This window comes from Ursus arctos, unplaced genomic scaffold (assembly GCF_023065955.2).
Source record: "Ursus arctos isolate Adak ecotype North America unplaced genomic scaffold, UrsArc2.0 scaffold_3, whole genome shotgun sequence".
In the NCBI taxonomy this organism is placed as follows: Eukaryota; Metazoa; Chordata; class Mammalia; order Carnivora; family Ursidae; genus Ursus; species Ursus arctos.
Genome location: NW_026622985.1, coordinates 18,175,769 through 18,195,043, shown reverse-complemented (window position 1 = coordinate 18,195,043; position 19,275 = coordinate 18,175,769). Strand labels below are relative to the sequence as shown.

The window sequence follows — 19,275 nt, the reverse complement described above, 5'->3', positions numbered from 1 at the left end:
AAATGTAATTGGCATGAACTAGCCCTTAACGAATGGGCTCTGGTATCAGATTGCCTGTATTCAGATCTTGGCTTCACTATTTACTTTGAGTCTTTTAGAAGTTTGTTAATATGTTAATAGTTTATAATGCATTTCTTTCTTTGTAGACCATATCCTTTTGTTTTATTTTATTCTAAATTTCACGGGCTAGAAATGTGTGTTGATGCAAGGACTTTTGGGAATGAGGCTCGGTTCATCAGGCGTTCTTGTACACCCAATGCAGAGGTAAGCTTACAGAAATCTTTGTGGGAGGCAGGGGTGTGGGGGATGTGTGGAATTGAGTATCAAACACAAGCCTTTTAACCATTGATGAATTTTATATTGCCCAGTGTGTTTCCATTTTGAAAAATTAGTTGATACTGGGCTCTGAGGTCTTAAAAATTACATTACACATTGAAGAAATTGTGATGTTCTTTGTAAGAGGAAATATTGGGCTTCTGTTTATTCCTTAAGCTCTCTTTATGGGTCATGATCTGATTGGATCAAGATAGATGATGAAACTGAAAGCTAAAGTAGATTTTATATGTGCTACTATAAAAATTTTTTATACAACTGTGTTTTAATTTGGAGCCTAAAGTAGTATTTCTAGTTTTATTTTTTTACATGCCAAAATAAACATTTTAAATTTATAGCTATGTTACAATTAAGAGTATAGGTTTTGAAACCAGACATACTAGATTCATGTCTTGTCTTTGACAAACTAGCTTTGTAAGCTTGTCTGTGCTTGTTTTACTTGTAAGAACTTGTTAGGAGGACTAGTGTCTGTCATAGAAAAGTATGGCATTAACTGTACCATTACTCATTACTGCATGTCGTCAAATCGAAGATACCATCACTTATAAAACTTCCAATTTCAGGGATACTCGGAGTTGAAAAAATATGCATTGTGGAATCAGTGAAGTGTAGTATTTGCTTTTTAATGCTACCTGGTGGACTGTGGAGTTTGCATCACTGTACTTGCTTCTAGTTGATAACCACTGTTACATCTTGTAATTGCTTGCATATTTTTCACGTTGTACTCATGAATTACTTTGAAAAGTTTTCAAAATTGCAGGATGAGGTGCTTCTAAGATAGAAATTTATAAAAATATAAAATTATTCTTTTAACAGGTGAGGCATGAAATTGAAGATGGAACCATTCATCTTTACATTTATTCTATACAGAGTATTCCAAAGGGAACTGAAATAACTATTGCCTTTGATTTTGACTATGGGAATTGGTAAGTTCAAGTCTCTAAATGAGTTCTGTGTTTTGAAATAGTCTTCCTAAAAATCTTAGGTATTGTCATTACTTTCATAGCTTTTTATTTGTATTTGTTATGAGACAATGAAATCTAGTTGAAAACAAGCATTTTGGTGTCAACTTCCACTGAGCATTATTACTTAGTTCTTTTCCAAACTCTAATTATTATTGTAACGTAAGTGCTCATAGTAATTAAAATCATTAGTCCTAATTCAGCCATACAGCACTGACCTTGTTTACATGAGAATTTGTTCTTTCTGGTATTTTAGGGGGTACAGTTTTAGTCTTACAGTTAATTTGCCTGATCAGTGTGAATGGATAATTTCACTTTTGCCCCTCCAAACGAAAGAAATTGTATAAATTTTCTTTGCAGTATAAATTGAAAGGGTTTGTTGGAGTCCTGTTAGGAAATTCTGAGAACTGTTGTTCTGAAACACTAGGAAAATAAAGTTAATTCTGAGTATAAAAACTTCAGTTTAAATTCAATGTAAATTATATTCTGTAGTGTTTCATCTTTTCTCATTCATTACTTTTGAGGTTCGGTTCTGTTGTTCTGTGTAGCTGTAGTTCATTTATTTTCACTGCCAATGGCATTTATCCCTTCCTCTGTTGGATCTTTAGATTTACCAAAACTGTTCCTATGACTTCTTGAACATGTCTTTGTGGGCACATGTTCTCTCCATGGGAGGGAGTCTCGGGGGTGTGCTTGCTCAGCTGTAGGATGTGTACGGCCTCAGGGTTTACCAGATGTGGGGTGATGACCAGTTTCTACTCACACCTTTCTTCCTTGCTTCACTTCCTTACGACTTCTAAAAATTGATGCTAATCCATGTGAAACGGTATCTTTTTATATTTTTAATTATCATTTTCCTTGATTATTTTATGAGCCCAAGGATCTTTTTGTATATTAATTTGTCATTTGAATTTCCTCTTTTATGAGTTGTTTAATCATCTTCAGTTTTCCTGCTGGACAGTCTTTTTCTGATCTTTGGGGGGAAGGCGGGGTGGTTCTTTTTGTATCCTGTAGTCTATTGGGTTATAAGTGTTTCAGTTCATTTCCTCCTATTCTGGATTTTGCTTTTAAAATTTTGTATGGTAACCTATTTAAATGCATAAGTTTTACATGTCCATGTTTTCTGTCAATGAAATTCCACTTCCTGCACTGTGCAGCTCTACTTGATTGTTGAGAGTCAAATTTAGTATAACTTACGCATTACCTTGTTTAGCCCCTTTTCCCCCAGATGGTGGGAAATTTAGCATAATGGCTCTTTGCTCATTTACTGTGAAAGACTGTTTCCTGTAAGTGGTTAAGAATATAAGCGTTTTATAATCTGGTTTCAATTCCCAGCTTGGTTGCTTATTATTACCTATGTAACTTTGGACCAATTTCTTCATCTCCTTATGTCATAATAGGAGAATAGTAATACTCACGTAACAGGAATGTTTTGAAGATTTAGTGTATTTAAGATATGTAGAGTGTTTAAAACGGTTCCTGGCACAAAATAAGTGCTTTTAGTAAACATTAGCTGTTGACCATCATTATTTGCAGTTGTATTCTAAAATCAAAGAAAACATCTAGAAAGAGTTTCAGCCTAGTTTCTAGTAATACCTAATTTGGGGAGGTGGGGGCATAGATCATAAATTTTTGAATTCTATCCCTGATTCACAGATTTTAGCCAGTTTGACTTGTACTAATCTTGAAAGTGAGTAAGGAGCAGTATTAGAAACTTAGGAAAGTAAATTATTTTTATGGTGAACAAACATTAAACAACTTAAAACATGTAAAATGGGAGGCTTCTACTGTTTAACTCAGGTTGGGCATTTTGCCTGCATCCTGGAGAGAAACTAAATCATGGTGGTAGGGACATGGAGGGCAGAGTGCAGAAATACTGAAGAGGTAAAAAGTGTGAGCTTTGGACTCACACAGACTTGTACCTGAATGCTGTCCCAACCGTTTAGTAACTGTCACTTTGGACAAAATGCTGAACCTCTCTGCGCTTTAATCTTCTCTGTATGGTGGAAGTAATAATTATCACTGCAGTGAAGATGAGAGAGAGTGCAATTATTTTTCAAGTGTTCATTTGAAAGAGGGAACACTTAAGAGGGGCAAAGGGAAACGTAACTTCCCCTTTTTTCAAGGTAGCTTTTTAAAGACACCTGGTTATCGAAGTCATTTCTTAAAGTATAAGACATAGTTATGGTTTGGGACCACTGAAGTAAATACCATTTTTGCCTTATTGTGAGCCAAAGAATCATTTTACTGAAAAGGACTCAATTTTAATTTATTGAGGGTTTTTTTTTCCCCCTCTAAACCATAACTGGCTATCCTTACGATTGAAGGCCTGATCTCTGGTCAGAAATCAACTTCTAATGATTATGTTTTTTAAATGTAAAAAACATAATGAGGGAGAAAAACTTGTTTGTGATACTTACCATGGGAATGCAAAATTAGCACGAAGTAAGGATTGCTTATAAGTAGTAGTAGCAGCATATAATTTTACAGAGTTGCAGCTTAAAATGGATTAGAAAATTTTACAGTTTGTGTCTAGAGTAAATATTTAACTGGTTATCTTTCCAGTAAGTACAAGGTGGACTGCGCATGCCTCAAGGAAAATCCAGAGTGCCCTGTTCTGAAACGTAGTTCTGAATCCACGGAAAACATCAATAGCGGTTATGAGACCAGAAGGAAAAAAGGAAAAAAAGAAAAGGATATTTCAAAAGAAAAAGATACACAGAATCAGAATATTACTTTGGATTGTGAAGGAACAACCAACAAAATGAAGAGCCCAGAAACTAAACAGAGAAAGCTTTCTCCACTGAGACTATCAGTATCAAATAATCAGGTACTGAACTATGCTCTTCTGATTCTCAACAGAAGTCAACAAAAGAAAATAATTTGTAATGTTTTAACCTCTTTTTTATGTAAAGTGGTTTAAAATTTTAAAGTTAAATCTGTTATTTAAGGAAGCACTTAGAAGCATAAAACACAAGTACACAAGTTCTGGTGGAATTTGTGCAGTGTTTGTTAAGCTTGTTAAACAACTCAGCCAGCAAATCCTTGCAGAATTGAATACAAGATTTTTCTGTAAGTGGGTAATTTAAAAACTTCTCCCAGATGGTATTGTCCTTAATGTTAATAAGTGTTCTTATTTAAAGTCTTAATTTCCTTTTTTAAACATTTGAGGCATAATTAAATCAGGTCTATAAGGATGAGAGAGAAGATTTTTCAGAAAAAATTCTCTTAACACATAAGATAATTTTGGGGGCTGAGTTTGGCCCATATGTCTGCCTTGCCAGGGAATAGTTTTTTATATGCCCTCTACATAAATGGAAGTTAGGAGGGACCGTTTAAAATGAAAATTAAGTAAGGTGTTTCGCTCATCTTCAGTACCCCATCTTCCATAATTTAGTAGTTTAATCAGTTTAATGATACTTTCCCATAAGTTTTAAATTGAGCAAACATTTATTTGAGCACTTGGTATCTCTAGGCACTGGGTTTTATGAAGTCATTTTATGTGTTTATGTTTTGGGAAGGATATAAACAGAAGGCTGTGCTACCATATTTGACCTTGTGGGCTCTGTTAATAACATTATTGACTAGAACTTTAAAAGGCAAAATTATTTAATTTTGAAAGTTCTCTCGAATTAAAACCAGTTTTAAAGTTCTGAAATGGATTTAAGTAGGCTTGTAATTTTTCTATGTTGACTGCGTTAGTTGTGGTTAAATTTGTAATAGTTCAGTGTCCTGAGTTTGTAGATGGAATAGTAGTTTCTATAAAGCAGTCATTTCCATCTTTCAGGAACCAGATTTTATTGACGATATAGAAGAAAAAACTCCCATTAGCAATGAAGTAGAAATGGAATCAGAGGAGCAGATTGCAGAAAGGAAAAGGAAGATGGTAAGTTGGGAAGCCAGTGGCTGCTTCATGCTGTCTCTTGTGACAACTGCTCTTCCCATAGTAACTGTTGCTGCCTTTAGGAGGGTTCTGACACTATTCTTTGTTTCAAGTTAGCAAACACGATGTGCCACTGAGCATTTCTGTTTGGCTTTGTTAATACCATTCAAGTAACTTGCACTAATCTTTTCTATTTTTATTTTGTGTTCAATAGAAATTTTAGAATGTATGACATTTAACATTTTTGAAGCTGAGAACTGTTAATAAATTTTAATGCCAGAATTACTGTTCGAAATGTCTTTCATTAGCTAAATGTACCTTTTCTCTTCTATAATTTAATATAAAGCAAAAATGGAATTTTAAAGCTTATAACAGCACCAAATAAATGACTTACATAAACAAAAACAAAACCAAAACCACCCGACTGTTTGGTAGCTACTATGTCTGTATCTCATACTGGTATCATAAAATAAGGTTTTCATTAAAATGCATTTGTATTTATGTTCCTTGTTCTACTCTTCATACAGATATATATTATATATATATATATTATATATATATCTGTATATATATATCTTATATATATATTAATACAAGAAATGATACAAGATACTTCCTTAGAAATCCACGTTAATTTAGCAGTGGATATATTAATAATTATATATAATATATAATATTATATATATAATAATATAATACTATAATAATATATAATATTATATATATAATAATATATATTAATACAAGAAATGATACAAGATACTTCCTTAGAAATCCACGTTAATTTAGCAGTGGATATAATATTTAGGCCAGTTAAGTAAGTATTATGGTATAGTTTGCCCAAAGATTTGAAAATGACTTAACACACCAATTAATGATCTTAGTATGGGTTTTCCCCACTCCTTTTTATTTTATATTCTTCCTTGTTTCCTATCTGTGATTTTCATGCTGCATTCCATGGAATCTCAGGTGTCATATACTTAGAGCAGGGTCTTTGAAATTTGGTCTTTGTAGGCATACTTAGCATTAAGTTTGTTTTATTCCCTGGATGGTCATTCCTGTAATGTTATTTCATTGCTGATGTTCATAATTGTGAAAGCGATGCGGAACTGTTTCACAGCCTCTGGATTTCAGAGACATTGCTCTGAGGGGATAGGGAGATACTAGAGATCAAAGAGACAAAAAAACAACTCTGTAGGAGAAAGTACTGAAGGAAGTTGGTTATAAAGAGAAGAGTTTTTTTCCTGTACCTAAAGGAATTTTGAGATTTGGTTACATCTAAATTACCTGTACCTACCCAAATTACCTGTGGCCCTCTCTTGACTAGATTTTCAGTAATGGCCCATTCATTCCACGATAGCCACAGCAGTGTATTTGCACTAAACTGCAAAACCAATGTAGGGTATCACTTGTTTTTGGTTGAGGCATGTGTCTGGTAGGAGGAACCTCTTTCACAAGTGACTTTAAGGGCTGTAACAACTCCTTTGAGAAAATCATGAGATTAAAAAAGAAAAGGTTTGTTTAATGCCCTTAACAGTAATTTTACTCAGATTGCATTTTTAAAAAAGTTTTTATGATTGTGGGGCTACTTAAAAAATATCTTTTAATGCTGAGAAAATCTGTGAACTTAAAACTCTTCATTTTCAGATCCCAGTTCTTTTCATGCCATTATAAATTGCGAAAATAGAAATATCCTTTTGTTGATGGAACTTTGGACAGCTAAAAAGGCTTCCTTGGTCCACGTTTGGTCCTGATTTTACTTGTTAGTATGCTATATTAATACAGGTGAATGCTTCAAATTCTGTGTCCATTTTAGCGTATTCATTTTAACATCTGCCTCTAGGGTTGCTGTACAGCTGGGTATTTTTTATACGAGTAAAATGTGGAAAACTTGAAAAGCATCAGTGTTTAGAATTTGTCTGGTATTTTGAAGGGATATGAAATAAATACTTAGAAATCAAAATCATTGTAGTGTTACTATTTCTAATTGGTACATTTGCTTTGATATCTCAATGATAGAATTTTTGGATATACTCAAGCAGAATGTGAAAGAATGCATCCTGGGATTCCGAAGCCAGTTGGCATGGTCTCCCCCACCCCTGCCAACACAGTATTTGTGAGAAACAAAATATTTGGTTTTGAAAAGTTTAAATATTAATCTCAGCCTTTAGTGTCTGCCTTTTGTATTGGTTAGGTTAACAGTTGGAAAGATTAAGGACAACTCCTGAGAAACTTCTCTTAAACTGCTTGAAATTTCCTTCTGTGAGAGGACAGACTTTAAATCATTGTGGATATAACAGGAGATACTATTTCTCTTGTATATTCATGAGAATGGGATATAAAAGGAGTTAGTCATACTCTCTTCGCAGGTAAATACCATGTAATGTCCAAATTCAGATATCCTTCAGCCCATCCTTTTGTAGTATAGCTGAAGCCTATGAAATTGTTGATTCGACAGTGTTTACCTACATAAATGGCAGTTTCATACACAACCTAATATTTAGCATTTTGTTCTGTCTCCCAAAAATTGCACCAGTGGATATATTATTTTGTTTGCTTGCTTGTTCTTTTTGGTGATGTTGGAAGATCAGACAATGTCTCTGCCTTCAGGGGCATTTATAGAAACAATTACAGTGCAGCAAGAAATGTGGTAAAGGAACTATAAATATGATAACTTAGAGTTGTGGTTGGGGTGGGGGTGCTCAGAGGCCATTTCATGAAATAGGTCGTATTTATGATGGCCCTCAGGAGTACGGTTGGAACAAGTACAGATTAGCTTGTACCTAATTGTATGGCAGTGAGTGGAGAAATAGCCTGTAGGGAAAATAGCCTGGGGGGGTGTTATAAAAGTGATGAATCATACTTGGTTGGGATTATGTAGGCTGTTTTTGGGGGGGGGAGTTGGGAAGTAAGGTTGGTTGGTAGCAGATCACATGAAATGTTGAAAAAGATTTCATGGAAGAATAAATTATTATTATATGGCCAGATAGCTATTCTTTCAATAACACTTTCCTTTTCCCTCCATTATTTTGCCCCCTTAAAAAGTTGTTACCTGCTTACAAAAGCAAATTTGTGCCTAAATGGTTATAGGACTGAGTAGATGGTTGACATTTGCTTTTTAGCTGGTAAGAAATACTTCTTTGGAAGTGGGTTGCAATTCACTTTGGAGAATCCTATAATCAGCCCAGTTAAGCTATGGCAGTTGAAATACAGTAGGCTGTTTATAGTCACCTAATTGCAGAACCAGAGCACTACTGAGTGGACGCCCCCAGGTACACAGTAGCAGGTGAGGTGAGGTGACCATAACCTTGTCAGAGGTAAAGAGAGTGTGCGGCAGGGGGTTAGGTATTGGGAAGCTCACTGCATTTTGTTGAACTAACAAGTGATAAAGCTTTTAAAAAATGTAAATAAAAAAGGAGGCTTGCCCTTCGCAATTTATAATGGCATGAAAAGAACTTCCTAAAGTATCTTCTGATCTGTGTTTTCAAAATAATTTTTTGTGGCATTATGGAAAGACTGTACTGTGGGGATATATAGTCTTGGCAATGTTTGATGGTATATTGTAGTCAGATTGCTTAAACTGGAGTCCAGGGAAGGTGGTTCAGGAGGCCTTCACACTTACGAGGATAGAGATTTAAGAAGTGGGCGCCTGGGTGACTCAGTTAAGCATCTGCCTTTGGCTCAGGTCATGATCTCAGGGTCCTGGGATTGAGCCCCGCATCGGGCTCCCTGCTCAGTGGGGAGCCTGCTTTTCCCTCTCCCCTTGCTCCTCCCGCCCCCCCCCCCCGTTTGTGCTTGCTCTCTCAAATAAATGAAAAATAAAATCTTTTTTAAAAAAAAATTAAAAAACAAAAAGGGTATGAAAGGATGGTCACCTAGGTTATGAATGCTTCAACTTGTCAAGCAGCTAGGAAAATCTGGAATTGTGTATCACTAGGATATAAACTACATGAGGGCGAGAATTTGTAATTGTGTTAATTGCTATAGCCCCAGCTCCTAGGGAAAAAAATGTGCTGGCTTTTATAAAGTACATGGTCACTAAATGAGCCTACTAAATATTTGTGGCAGCCATTTAAGTAGAGATGTAGATAAGCCTGTAAGTGTGAATTAACTGAAGCTTTCTTATAGGCCAGGTAGTGTCCTGGAGGCCTTGCCAGGATGCAGAATTCTCCATAATTTTCTTATCCCTCATCCTTCACACCAGAAATTATTCCACAGAACTCTAATACATTTTGTGAAAAAAAGAGCTTTGTGGCCAGTTGAGTTTAGTAAACAGTGCTTCAGGTCCCCAACTTTGAGTTTCCCAGTGTACACATGGTGTGCTTAAAGACTTAATTCTGTTTATGAAACCATTTCATAAACTTAGACATCCTTGCAGCTTGTTTGTGGTGATACCTTCGACATCTACCGATTTTTACTCGATGGAACAAGCATCTTGTGGGAAAAGATTAGAAAGAATCCTGCTGTTCCTAATGCCTCTAGGAAGTGACTTGACTTAGAAGATCGCTTTAGAAGATGTGGAAGAAACTTTAATAGTAAGATATCATTAGGATAAATTTCTTGCCAGGAAACTCATCTGAAGATATGTGATCACCCACCTGATTAGTTTTCAGCCCTTAAAAATAACATGACTGTTTGTCGGTTACTAATTTCAGTTTTCTTAGGTCCCATTTTCTCTCATTACAGAGTTTAGGAATTGTGTTTCTAAAGGTGAGTGATTAATGACATTATGGTATTACATAGCAGAAGGGAACCCATTTATTTTTATTGGTATTCTGTTCAAACAAAATGAGGATACTCAGCTTTAGCTGCCTTGTAATAAACTCACGATTTCCAAAATCTTGTTAAAATACTTTGTTCCATACTTTCACGTAACAGTGACAACGTGCTTTCTATTATACATTCACAATTCTTACTCATTTAACAAAGCTGTGAGTATTCACTCCATGCTGAGGGCCAGGGAAGGTACTGGGTGAAAAAGGTGGCCAGGTTCTGGAGAAGCTTCATGGACGATGGCATGTAGGGAGTTAAGAAATAAGTATCAACGAGGAAGCAGTACTGTGAGGATAAACGGAATCCTCATCTGGTAGAGAAGAAATGGGGATACCCCACAAGACATACTTCTTATTTTGGAATTATTCTATTGGTAATCAGTAATCTGAACCGCTTTTTAAAAGATTAATAAATTAATCTCTAAGAGGATAAGCAAAGTTATTTGAGTAAGGAATTTCTTACTTTCTCTATTTCAAGGCTGTGGGTAGGGTAATTTGGCAGGCTGACCCTGCTGGTTCCCTTTCCTTTAAAAGGCAAGTTTTTTCTTTTAAGAAACCCTTCTACCCATTAGCAAGGTAAAAAAATAAACCATGAGTCCCTAGAGGTCTTCATTGTGTTTTCTTCTCATTCTTTCACTCTCCTACGAGGCACATTTCCCTCTAAAGCTGCTGTGGGGCACCCACAGGGCATCAGCTCTGTTTCCTCAGTGAAAAAGTACCAATTATCTCTAGTTATTAGGATGAATTCTAACAATTTACTCAGTGGAGTTTATTTTTTCAGTTGCAGTATTGTATATAAAACTTTAATATGTGTTCTTTATTATGTGCCCTTGAACTGTATGGACCTCACCATTTACTGAAAGGAGGCTTAGACAAGATTTTCATAGTATCTTCCAGGTTTATCAGTTTTTATGATTTTAAATCAGATTTGTGCTCCAGTGTGTTTATATATAGAAGCACAAAATTGGAATAAAAATACTCAAAATACCTACTTAAGTGATAAAATCCTATAAAGGGATGTTAAGCAGACTTTCTTCTGCTTACAGGAATTACAGTATTCTATATTTGCTCCGTAAGACCATAAACTAAGACACATGTCATGAAAGCAGTCTGTTGATCTCATTAGGGATCCTTCATAGGTTAGTTTAGCATCCAGTACTCCAGCATTAACAGTATGTCAGAAGCTGATGTAGTATTCCTGAAAGGCAAACCTGTCTAATTCTAGTTCTGTATCAGGTCCGTGATTGCCCGGCTCACAGATAATAGTGATTCTGAGGTCTGGTCATGGGCTTGGAATAATGAGTCATGGTTACAGAATATGCAGGTCTTAGCACTAAGCCGAATGTGACAAGTATAATCTGAACCACATCAAGCACAGATGTTAGGGTCTGCTGGTTAATTAGGACTCCTAATTTCTCTAATCCCCTACACAAACTGTAATTACCCCAGGCTATATATAAAACTGGTTATTTATCAGTTAGGTCTATAAAATTGGCAAGTTTTCTGCCATTAAGTAGATACTGTGTATCCAGTTAGGTGTCAAAGAATGTGTTAGAGGCAGTGGTGAAAACAAATGCTGAACGACCTATGAACCTTAAGGAATTTAAAAGTAGACTAGCATGTTTTTTTCATGTAAAAAATCAAAGGCGTGCTTCCATTTCCAACATTTGTCTGTTTTTTAAAGATGAGATTGTATTAAAATATTGGGATATCTCTTTAGTGCTTTCAGTTGACAGTTGTAGTAAATGTGGGAAGAGTTATGCTTTATTTTGCTTTATGTAGTATCAGTGGTGGTTAATTGGAAAGAGTAAATTAGGAGCCAGGAAACTTGGATAATAATTATGGTTCTGCCTTTGAATGAGTCACGTAATACACATGGGCTTTGGTTTCTGTGGCAGCACAGGACTAGATTTTTTTAAGATCCTGACGAGCTCAAAAAGATTGACTCATCTCTGAAGTATTTTCCTTTGACTGTCAATTAATTGTATTGTTTACATGGAGTTCAGTATTTACTTTTTATTTCCTGAGAGAGACTGCATGTGCATGTGTGCAAGCTGGGGGAGAGGGAGAGGGAGAATCTTAGCAGGTTCCATGCTCAGCACAGAGCCCAAAGCAGGGCTGGATCTCATGACCCCGAGATCATGACATGGACCAAAATCAAGAGTCAGATGCTTAGCTGACAGAGCCACCCAAGGCACCCTGGAAGTTCAGTTTTTAATTGAATGAATTTGGTCTTTCCATCTAAAACAAGTGAATATTGAGCTATGTCAGATTTTTGTCATAAATTCATATTTATCTTAAATACTGGTAATTTTTTATACATAAAATGATTCTTGCTAAGTTTGTTTCTTCTGGAAGAATGTACTTTTTGTCAGATCTATTGTAAAATTTTTGAGGAGAGAAAATAACCATAGTAGTTAACCCTTTCTCCCTCCTCACCCGGTCCCCTGTTCAGCAGGTGAAGCATTAGGAAAATCATTTAATTACTCCAGATTTCTAAAGTTAGGGTTTTTATAAAGAGCCATAAGATGAAAGGGGTTTGAGTAAACTTCCAGTTCCAGTGAAAAGACCACTTTTGCCTGTGCTGTTTATTTTAGTGCCAGTTGCCCATCCTAAAGCAAGAGCAGCGGGATATGTACATATGTATCCACAAACAAGCAACCTTATTACCTCTGTGGACCTCCGTGTTCTTACCTGTAATATAAAGTGAGGATAATAGTTTTGTAAGAGTGACAAGTTTGGAGTATGGCAGTTTGTTGTGACTAACTAGAAGCTTAGCAGTATTGTCAGAGGAGTCTGTTGATAGACCATTTTTGTCCCCTTATTGAGTGAAAAAAATGAAAAAGGGACCCAGTCAGTTTAGCAGGTGCACTTGATTTCGGCTCAGGTCGTGATCTCCCAGGGTCCTGGGATCGAGCCCCACTTCCAGCTCTGCGCTAACCAGGGGCATCTACTTGCGGAGTCTCCCTCCCCCCTCCCCCTGCTCAAGCACACGCTCTAGCTCTAAAATAAATCTTTCTTTAAAAATGAAGGAAAAAATACAGCAAGCAGTTTTCAGAATGTAGATGTCTTAATGCTTAAACCTCTGCTGACAGTTACTGGGACTAAAGCTCCAGTGTGGAGAAGACCATGCAGCCCGAGCAGGAGTTCCTAACCCTTCTTCCCCACGTCACTGACCAGAAGAGGAGGAAAGCCAAATGGCTCTGAGACTCAGGACCTGGTTCTGTCAGTCCATGGACGTGCGTCCTGTTTCTGGCCGAGGCTCTGGGTCTTGTGCTTTTAATATTCTCTCTCTAAAGAGAACTGAAGGACAAAGGAACTCTTGCTGTTCCTCAGTCCCTGCCTTAAACTGTCAGTGGAAGACAGGAAGGTCAGAGGGTTGAAGAATGCCTTGTAAGAACTGTGACAGAGGGCGATAAGGCTAAAGTGCGAATCATCACTGACACTTCGGGAACGCCTCCCATTTTCCAAGTGCTGTTGGCAAGCCGCACAGATATTTTCTATTTGAACTCAATAACAATTCAGTGAAGTGTAATTATTATTGTCCACATTTTGTAAGAGGCTCAAAAAAGTTAATAACTAGGGTCGTTAAGTTGCCTAGGGTCACAAAGATAGTAAATGACTAGAGACATAATTTGAACCCAGGACTTCACCTTGTAATATCCTGCCACATGTCAATAATGTATTCACTCCCTAAGTTTCTGTGAATGTGATCTTTTCAACGTTCATTAACGTGGGAACTTTGAATCTTATTTTAAAAAGGGCTAACTTCCCTATTGAGAAAAATTTTCAGTTTGGTAAAGCAAGTAGTTTTTTGTGCCTTTTTTTTTGGTTTTACTTTATTGTTGACAGTCATCCAACAAGTATTCCTTTCATGCAATGTATTTGTAATGACAAGGCTTCCTGAGATGTTTCAGACTCTGAAGGATCTCGAATGAATATTCCCCCCCCCCAGCTGTCATCAACAGAAATGTTTTGCTAACATCATAGAATTTATTTTTTACATTTGCCACGAACAGTTGGACTTTTGAATTTTACTTCAGCTCAGTGACATTATGCCACTTGAAATTTAAATTTGTAGACAAGAGAAGAAAGGAAAATGGAAGCAATTCTGCAAGCTTTTGCCAGACTTGAAAAAAGAGAGAAGAGAAGAGAACAAGCTTTGGAAAGGATCAGCACAGCCAAAACTGAAGTTAAAACTGAATGTAAAGATGCACAGATTGTCAGTGATGCTGAAGTTATTCAGGTATTGTTATTTGGGCTTGGTTTTGTTTTCATACTTAAGCACTTGCCGATAAAATTGTCACACCTGATTTAGTTGCATCTGTCAAGAATTTTTAATGTCTAATGCTGTTCAGTAGCATTTTTCAAATCCTGAGAATTTAGACTTGAGATATAAGATTCTTTGTTTTAGAGTAAAAAAAAGTTATGTTATCAGAATTCATAAACTTAATTAGCTTCTGAAGTAGATTAATGCTTTTAGATTTCAACTTCTCATTTCTATAAACATAGTATCAAAAGTTCCACCCTGTTGTATTTTGACTTAGGAACAAGCAAAAGAAGAAACTGCTAGCAAGCCAACCCCTGCCAAAGTGAATAGAACTAAACAGAGAAAAAGTTTTTCTCGGAGTCGGACTCACATTGGACAGCAGCGTCGGAGACACAGGACTGTCAGCATGTGTTCAGATATCCAGCCATCTTCCCCTGACATAGAAGTCACTTCACAACAGAACGATATTGAAAATACTGTACTTGCAATAGAACCAGAAACTGAAACTGCACTAGCAGAACTGATTCCCGAAACTGAAGTCCCAGCACTTACTAAATGTCCTGCGAAGTACCCGAAAACTAAGAAGGTAGGGCTCTTCAGGAGCACGGGAACTCTTTTCTAACAAGAGTGTCTTATGATGTTAAATATATTTGTGTTTTTAAGATTCACTCTATAACATAAGGACTAGAACAGAACAAGAGGCATAGTTTTTACACTTAACGGAGTTTTTAAACTAAGAATGAGACTTAAAAACAGTAAAGAGAGTTACAATATTCAGTATATCAAGACTTCCTTTTAGAATTGCAAATCGCAATGTAATGATTTTAATAATTTATCAAAATTCCTTTTTTTGCGTACCCTATGTACACTTTTTACACTTTGCAGAAACAACTGGTTTTACATGTTATCCGTCTTATTATTTCCTACAATTTATCCGTCTTATTATTTCCTACAATTTCCACAGTATAGGTAGATTATTAAAATTATGTGAAGAAATTAATGATTGCCATAAAGAAGGGTAGTTTTAGAGGAGTTTATTCATCTTTGAAAAACTGTCAGACTTAATAAAGCAATTATGGGAAACTGTTCACTGAGATCAAGCAACCTGAGCTTTACAGCTCAGAAATAACAGAACATCCTTACGAAACACCCCCAACACCCAGTAGACTATAGTAGATTGGAACAGAGATATCAAAGTGGTAATCCTTAAGCTCTTTTGGGGGGGGTTAGATCATAACTGGATTCTTCTTGTACACTTACATAACAAAATGTTTTGAAACTTATCTTGTTGTTTTTTTTTTAAGATTTTATTTATCTGACAGACAGCGAGAGAGGGAACACAAGCAGAGGGAGTGGGAAAGAGAGAAGCAGGCTTCCTGCTGAGCAGGGAGCCCGATGCAGGGCTCAATGCAGGGCTCGATTCCAGGACCCTGGGACCATGACCTGAGCCGAAGGCAGACACTTAATGACTGAGCCACCCAGGCACCCAATTTATCTTGTTCTTACCAGATTCAGTACAGTTTGTAGGTTCTGTTGAAGCCAGAAGTATATTCAGTAAACATACCAGGAGTATACTTTAATGGCGAGTCAGAGGGTTAGTTAGAGACAAGATCTAAACACAGTTTTGTCTAATTGGAAGGGTGTACTCCTCCTTACTGCCCCACAGATCTTGAACAAGCAAGCCAACACTTGCCTTGACCATGAGCAGGTAAATGTATGTTAATTATACTGGAATTAAAAAAACAAAACCAAACAATGAGCAGTTATTTTTGCCCACTTTGGAAGGACAAAAAAATAACTGCAACTTGTCTTTGTGATTTACATTAGTGAAAAGAAAAACTCATGTTTAAAAGAGAAGCTACTTTTTTGACTACAGATATGACCTAATTCCTGCCTTTTAATTTTTAAATGGCTGAATTGTGGCACTATCAATTTATTTAAATTCTTGGTCTGAGATACAGACTCTTGCTCCCATTTGATTCTCTAAAAAAGCCTTCTTTGCCACAGGTTTTGTTGATGGTCTTCCCCTCTTTTAACAACATAGTGTTCGAGCACCAAATGATCATGATTTCCCCTAATGTGAAGGCTTCATTCGGTGTAATAAGGCATAGTACTTCCTCTGTGCCGGATACTGTGCTCCTCAAAGAGCTTTATGTATGTTATTTAGCTCTTTTAATCCTCACAATAACCCTACTTGTAGAGCTAGTTTCTCTTATGACCCTTCTTTTACAGATAAGGATTGAGATGCAGAAAAGTTCTAAAACTTGCTTGAAGTCACAGAGTAAATGGCAAAGCCAGGATTCCTACCCAGGCAGTCTGGCTGCTGACTCCATGAGCTTTCTCTTGTTTGTCCAGGATATGCAGTTGTACATACATTGGGGGGAAAAAAGAAGGGAAAAAAAAAAGATGCTAGGATGTTTTACTGATTATCACTGGAAGACAGTGTCGGTAGATTATTTAATGTGTCTGTGTATCTGTGTGTGAGACTGCATATACTACTTTTAGTACTTTTTTTTAACAAATTAGAGTAAAAATAACATTACTTGATTACCAGATAGAAAAGATACGAATGGTCACACAGCAGACAAAATGTGCTTGTGCTGACAGATGTTATCCTTATTTCCATGCCCATTACAATTGCTTTATTAAATAACTGTAACTAGCCTACGAAGTTGAATAGTCGTCATATTTTGGGATCAGGTATATTCATGTAACCAATAAAGACTGAATTACATACAGTGTAGATAAAAATAAATCAGAATTAATTTAAAAAGGACTATGTAAATTTTCAAACAGTGATTGTCAGTGCTGACACCATTTTATTTATTTATTTATTTTTAATGTATATGCATTGGTCTCATCATCTGGAGATTCTCATAGGCAGCCAGGGTAGAAAAACACTGCATAAAATCAGATTTTTCGTGTAGACTGATAACAGAAGCAGTAACAAACCTAAATTCAGTGTTTGTGTTTATAAGGTGGTACTGGAGTCTCTTAGACCTTGCGGTTTTACAAAAGGTGACCATGTGTTTTCTTCCTGGCAGAATACTATTGTATAAAAGATTTTAGGAGTAAGAGAAGTTAACCAAAGAAATGTAATGACGTATTGATTTTTTTGGACATCATCTAGGAATGATTTCAATTATCCAGCGTGTCATTTTGGATAATACATCAATTTTTAATTTGGTATCAAAATGTTCAGTAGGATAATCTGTGCAATTACATATAGAGTGATCCACATTTTTCTTTTCTGTAGCACTTGGTCAATGAGTGGTTAAGTGAGAAGAATGAGAAGACAGGAAAACCTTCAGACAGCCTTTCGGAAAGGCCTCTGCGCATAACTACCGATCCTGAAGTGTTAGCTACCCAGCTCAATTCCTTACCAGGCCTGGCCTACAGTCCCCATGTATACTCTACTCCTAAGCACTATATTCGATTTACTTCACCATTCCTTTCAGAAAAAAGGAGAAAAAAAGAACCTACTGAAAACATTTCTGGTTCCTGCAAGAAGGTAAACTTTTATTTGGATATAAAAATCTAGGATAAGCCAAGGGCCAGTCTCCTTCCTTACTACCATTCCTGGTAGTGAAGTGCTTTTAGAATCAGCTCTACATTTATAGGCTATATAAACAGCTACAAACTGATTTCTATTCATTTGTTATGTATTTCAGCGATGGTTGAAACAAGCCTTAGAAGAGGAAAACTCAGCAATTTTACATAGATTTAATTCACCCTGTCAAGAAAGATCCAGAAGTCCTACGGTGAATGGTGAAAGTAAAAGTCCACTACTACTAAATGATAGCTGTTCCCTTCCAGGTAGAATTTCTTTTCAGTGTTGTTTTAGTGTGAAGAATGTGGCAGGACGTATATAGCTTATATCACAGACACATTCTAGTTGTTACATATTTTATAAAATAAACCATTTCGTTATATTTTTTCTGTCCTCTAACCTTTTGGATGAAGATAAACACGAAAACCTCAAATATGCACTACTACGTATATTGGGGTTTATGGGTGAATTTTGGGGCTGCTTCTCAGATCGAAAAGAATGCTTGGAAATCAGTTAAATTCACATCTGTAGTTCTAAAACTTCGCAGAGACTCCTAGGCCCGTAAGCCATCTGGCAAGATATTTCGTGCTGTTAATAGTAAAAGTAACTCGTGGGGGTGGGGAGAGATTGTTTCCTGTTAGTAGTATCTTTAGAAACCCTGAAATTTAGTTTGGGGGTGAAATTCATTATAATTACTATCATTGATGTTTTGATCTTTCTCAGAATATATTACAGATTGTAGCAAATACCATCAATATAATGTCTGTGAATTCTTATTGTGCCAACAGATCTAACTACACCACTAAAAAAACGAAGACTTTATCAGTTACTAGATTCTGCTTACTCTGAAACCTCCACACCTACTCCTTCGCCGTATGCTACACCGACTCACACAGATATTACTCCCACGGACCCATCATTTGCCACTCCTCCACGGGTAAAATCAGATGATGAAGCTTGCAGAAATGGTTATAAGCCCATATATTCACCAGTTACCCCAGTAACACCTGGCACACCAGGGAATACCATGCACTTTGAGGTGAGAAACTTAAATGGGTGAAAGAAAACCTGTGGGGATGGTATTTAACAGCTCCCACTCCACACACCCCCTCCCTTAACAACTACTGTGCCTTATGAGTAAGGGGAAGAAAGTTGTTAAGAAACCAAAAGAGCAAATCTGGAACATGCACTGATGTGAATTTAAACTTTTACATTTTTATTAAAATGAGCATAACTTTCATCTTATCGATACTCAGCATCAGACTGGCTATCAAATTGATTTTAAAGCAAGAGGTCTTCTGTGGGGGAATGGAAATAAAACAGAAAAAAGTTTAAAACCAAAGTCTGTGTAATGGTTTAAGTTTTCATTTCTATAAATTATCATGGATTTAGTTACATATTTTAATTTTCAATTCTATTTCTTTTATGTAGAATATTTCTTCCCCAGAAAGTTCTCCAGAAATTAAGAGACGCACTTATAATCAAGAGGTAAGAAGTTATTCAAA

The 19,275-nt window shown here is 36.3% G+C and overlaps 1 protein-coding gene across 7 annotated transcripts in view; it reads left to right on the top strand.

Moving 5' to 3' along the window:
- Nucleotides 1-19,275, top strand: part of KMT2E (lysine methyltransferase 2E (inactive)) — a 94,358-nt gene that overhangs the window by 68,638 nt on the left and 6,445 nt on the right. For all 7 annotated transcript variants that reach the window (XM_048212903.2, XM_026503892.4, XM_048212902.2 and 4 more), the window contains 10 exons: nucleotides 147-264; nucleotides 1,150-1,259; nucleotides 3,861-4,125; nucleotides 5,083-5,181; nucleotides 14,032-14,196; nucleotides 14,498-14,806; nucleotides 17,477-17,731; nucleotides 17,892-18,036; nucleotides 18,559-18,809; nucleotides 19,202-19,258. In XM_048212903.2, the coding sequence (XP_048068860.1) occupies nucleotides 147-264; nucleotides 1,150-1,259; nucleotides 3,861-4,125; nucleotides 5,083-5,181; nucleotides 14,032-14,196; nucleotides 14,498-14,806; nucleotides 17,477-17,731; nucleotides 17,892-18,036; nucleotides 18,559-18,809; nucleotides 19,202-19,258 (1,774 nt within the window). The remainder of the gene's footprint in view (nucleotides 1-146; nucleotides 265-1,149; nucleotides 1,260-3,860; nucleotides 4,126-5,082; nucleotides 5,182-14,031; nucleotides 14,197-14,497; nucleotides 14,807-17,476; nucleotides 17,732-17,891; nucleotides 18,037-18,558; nucleotides 18,810-19,201; nucleotides 19,259-19,275) is intronic.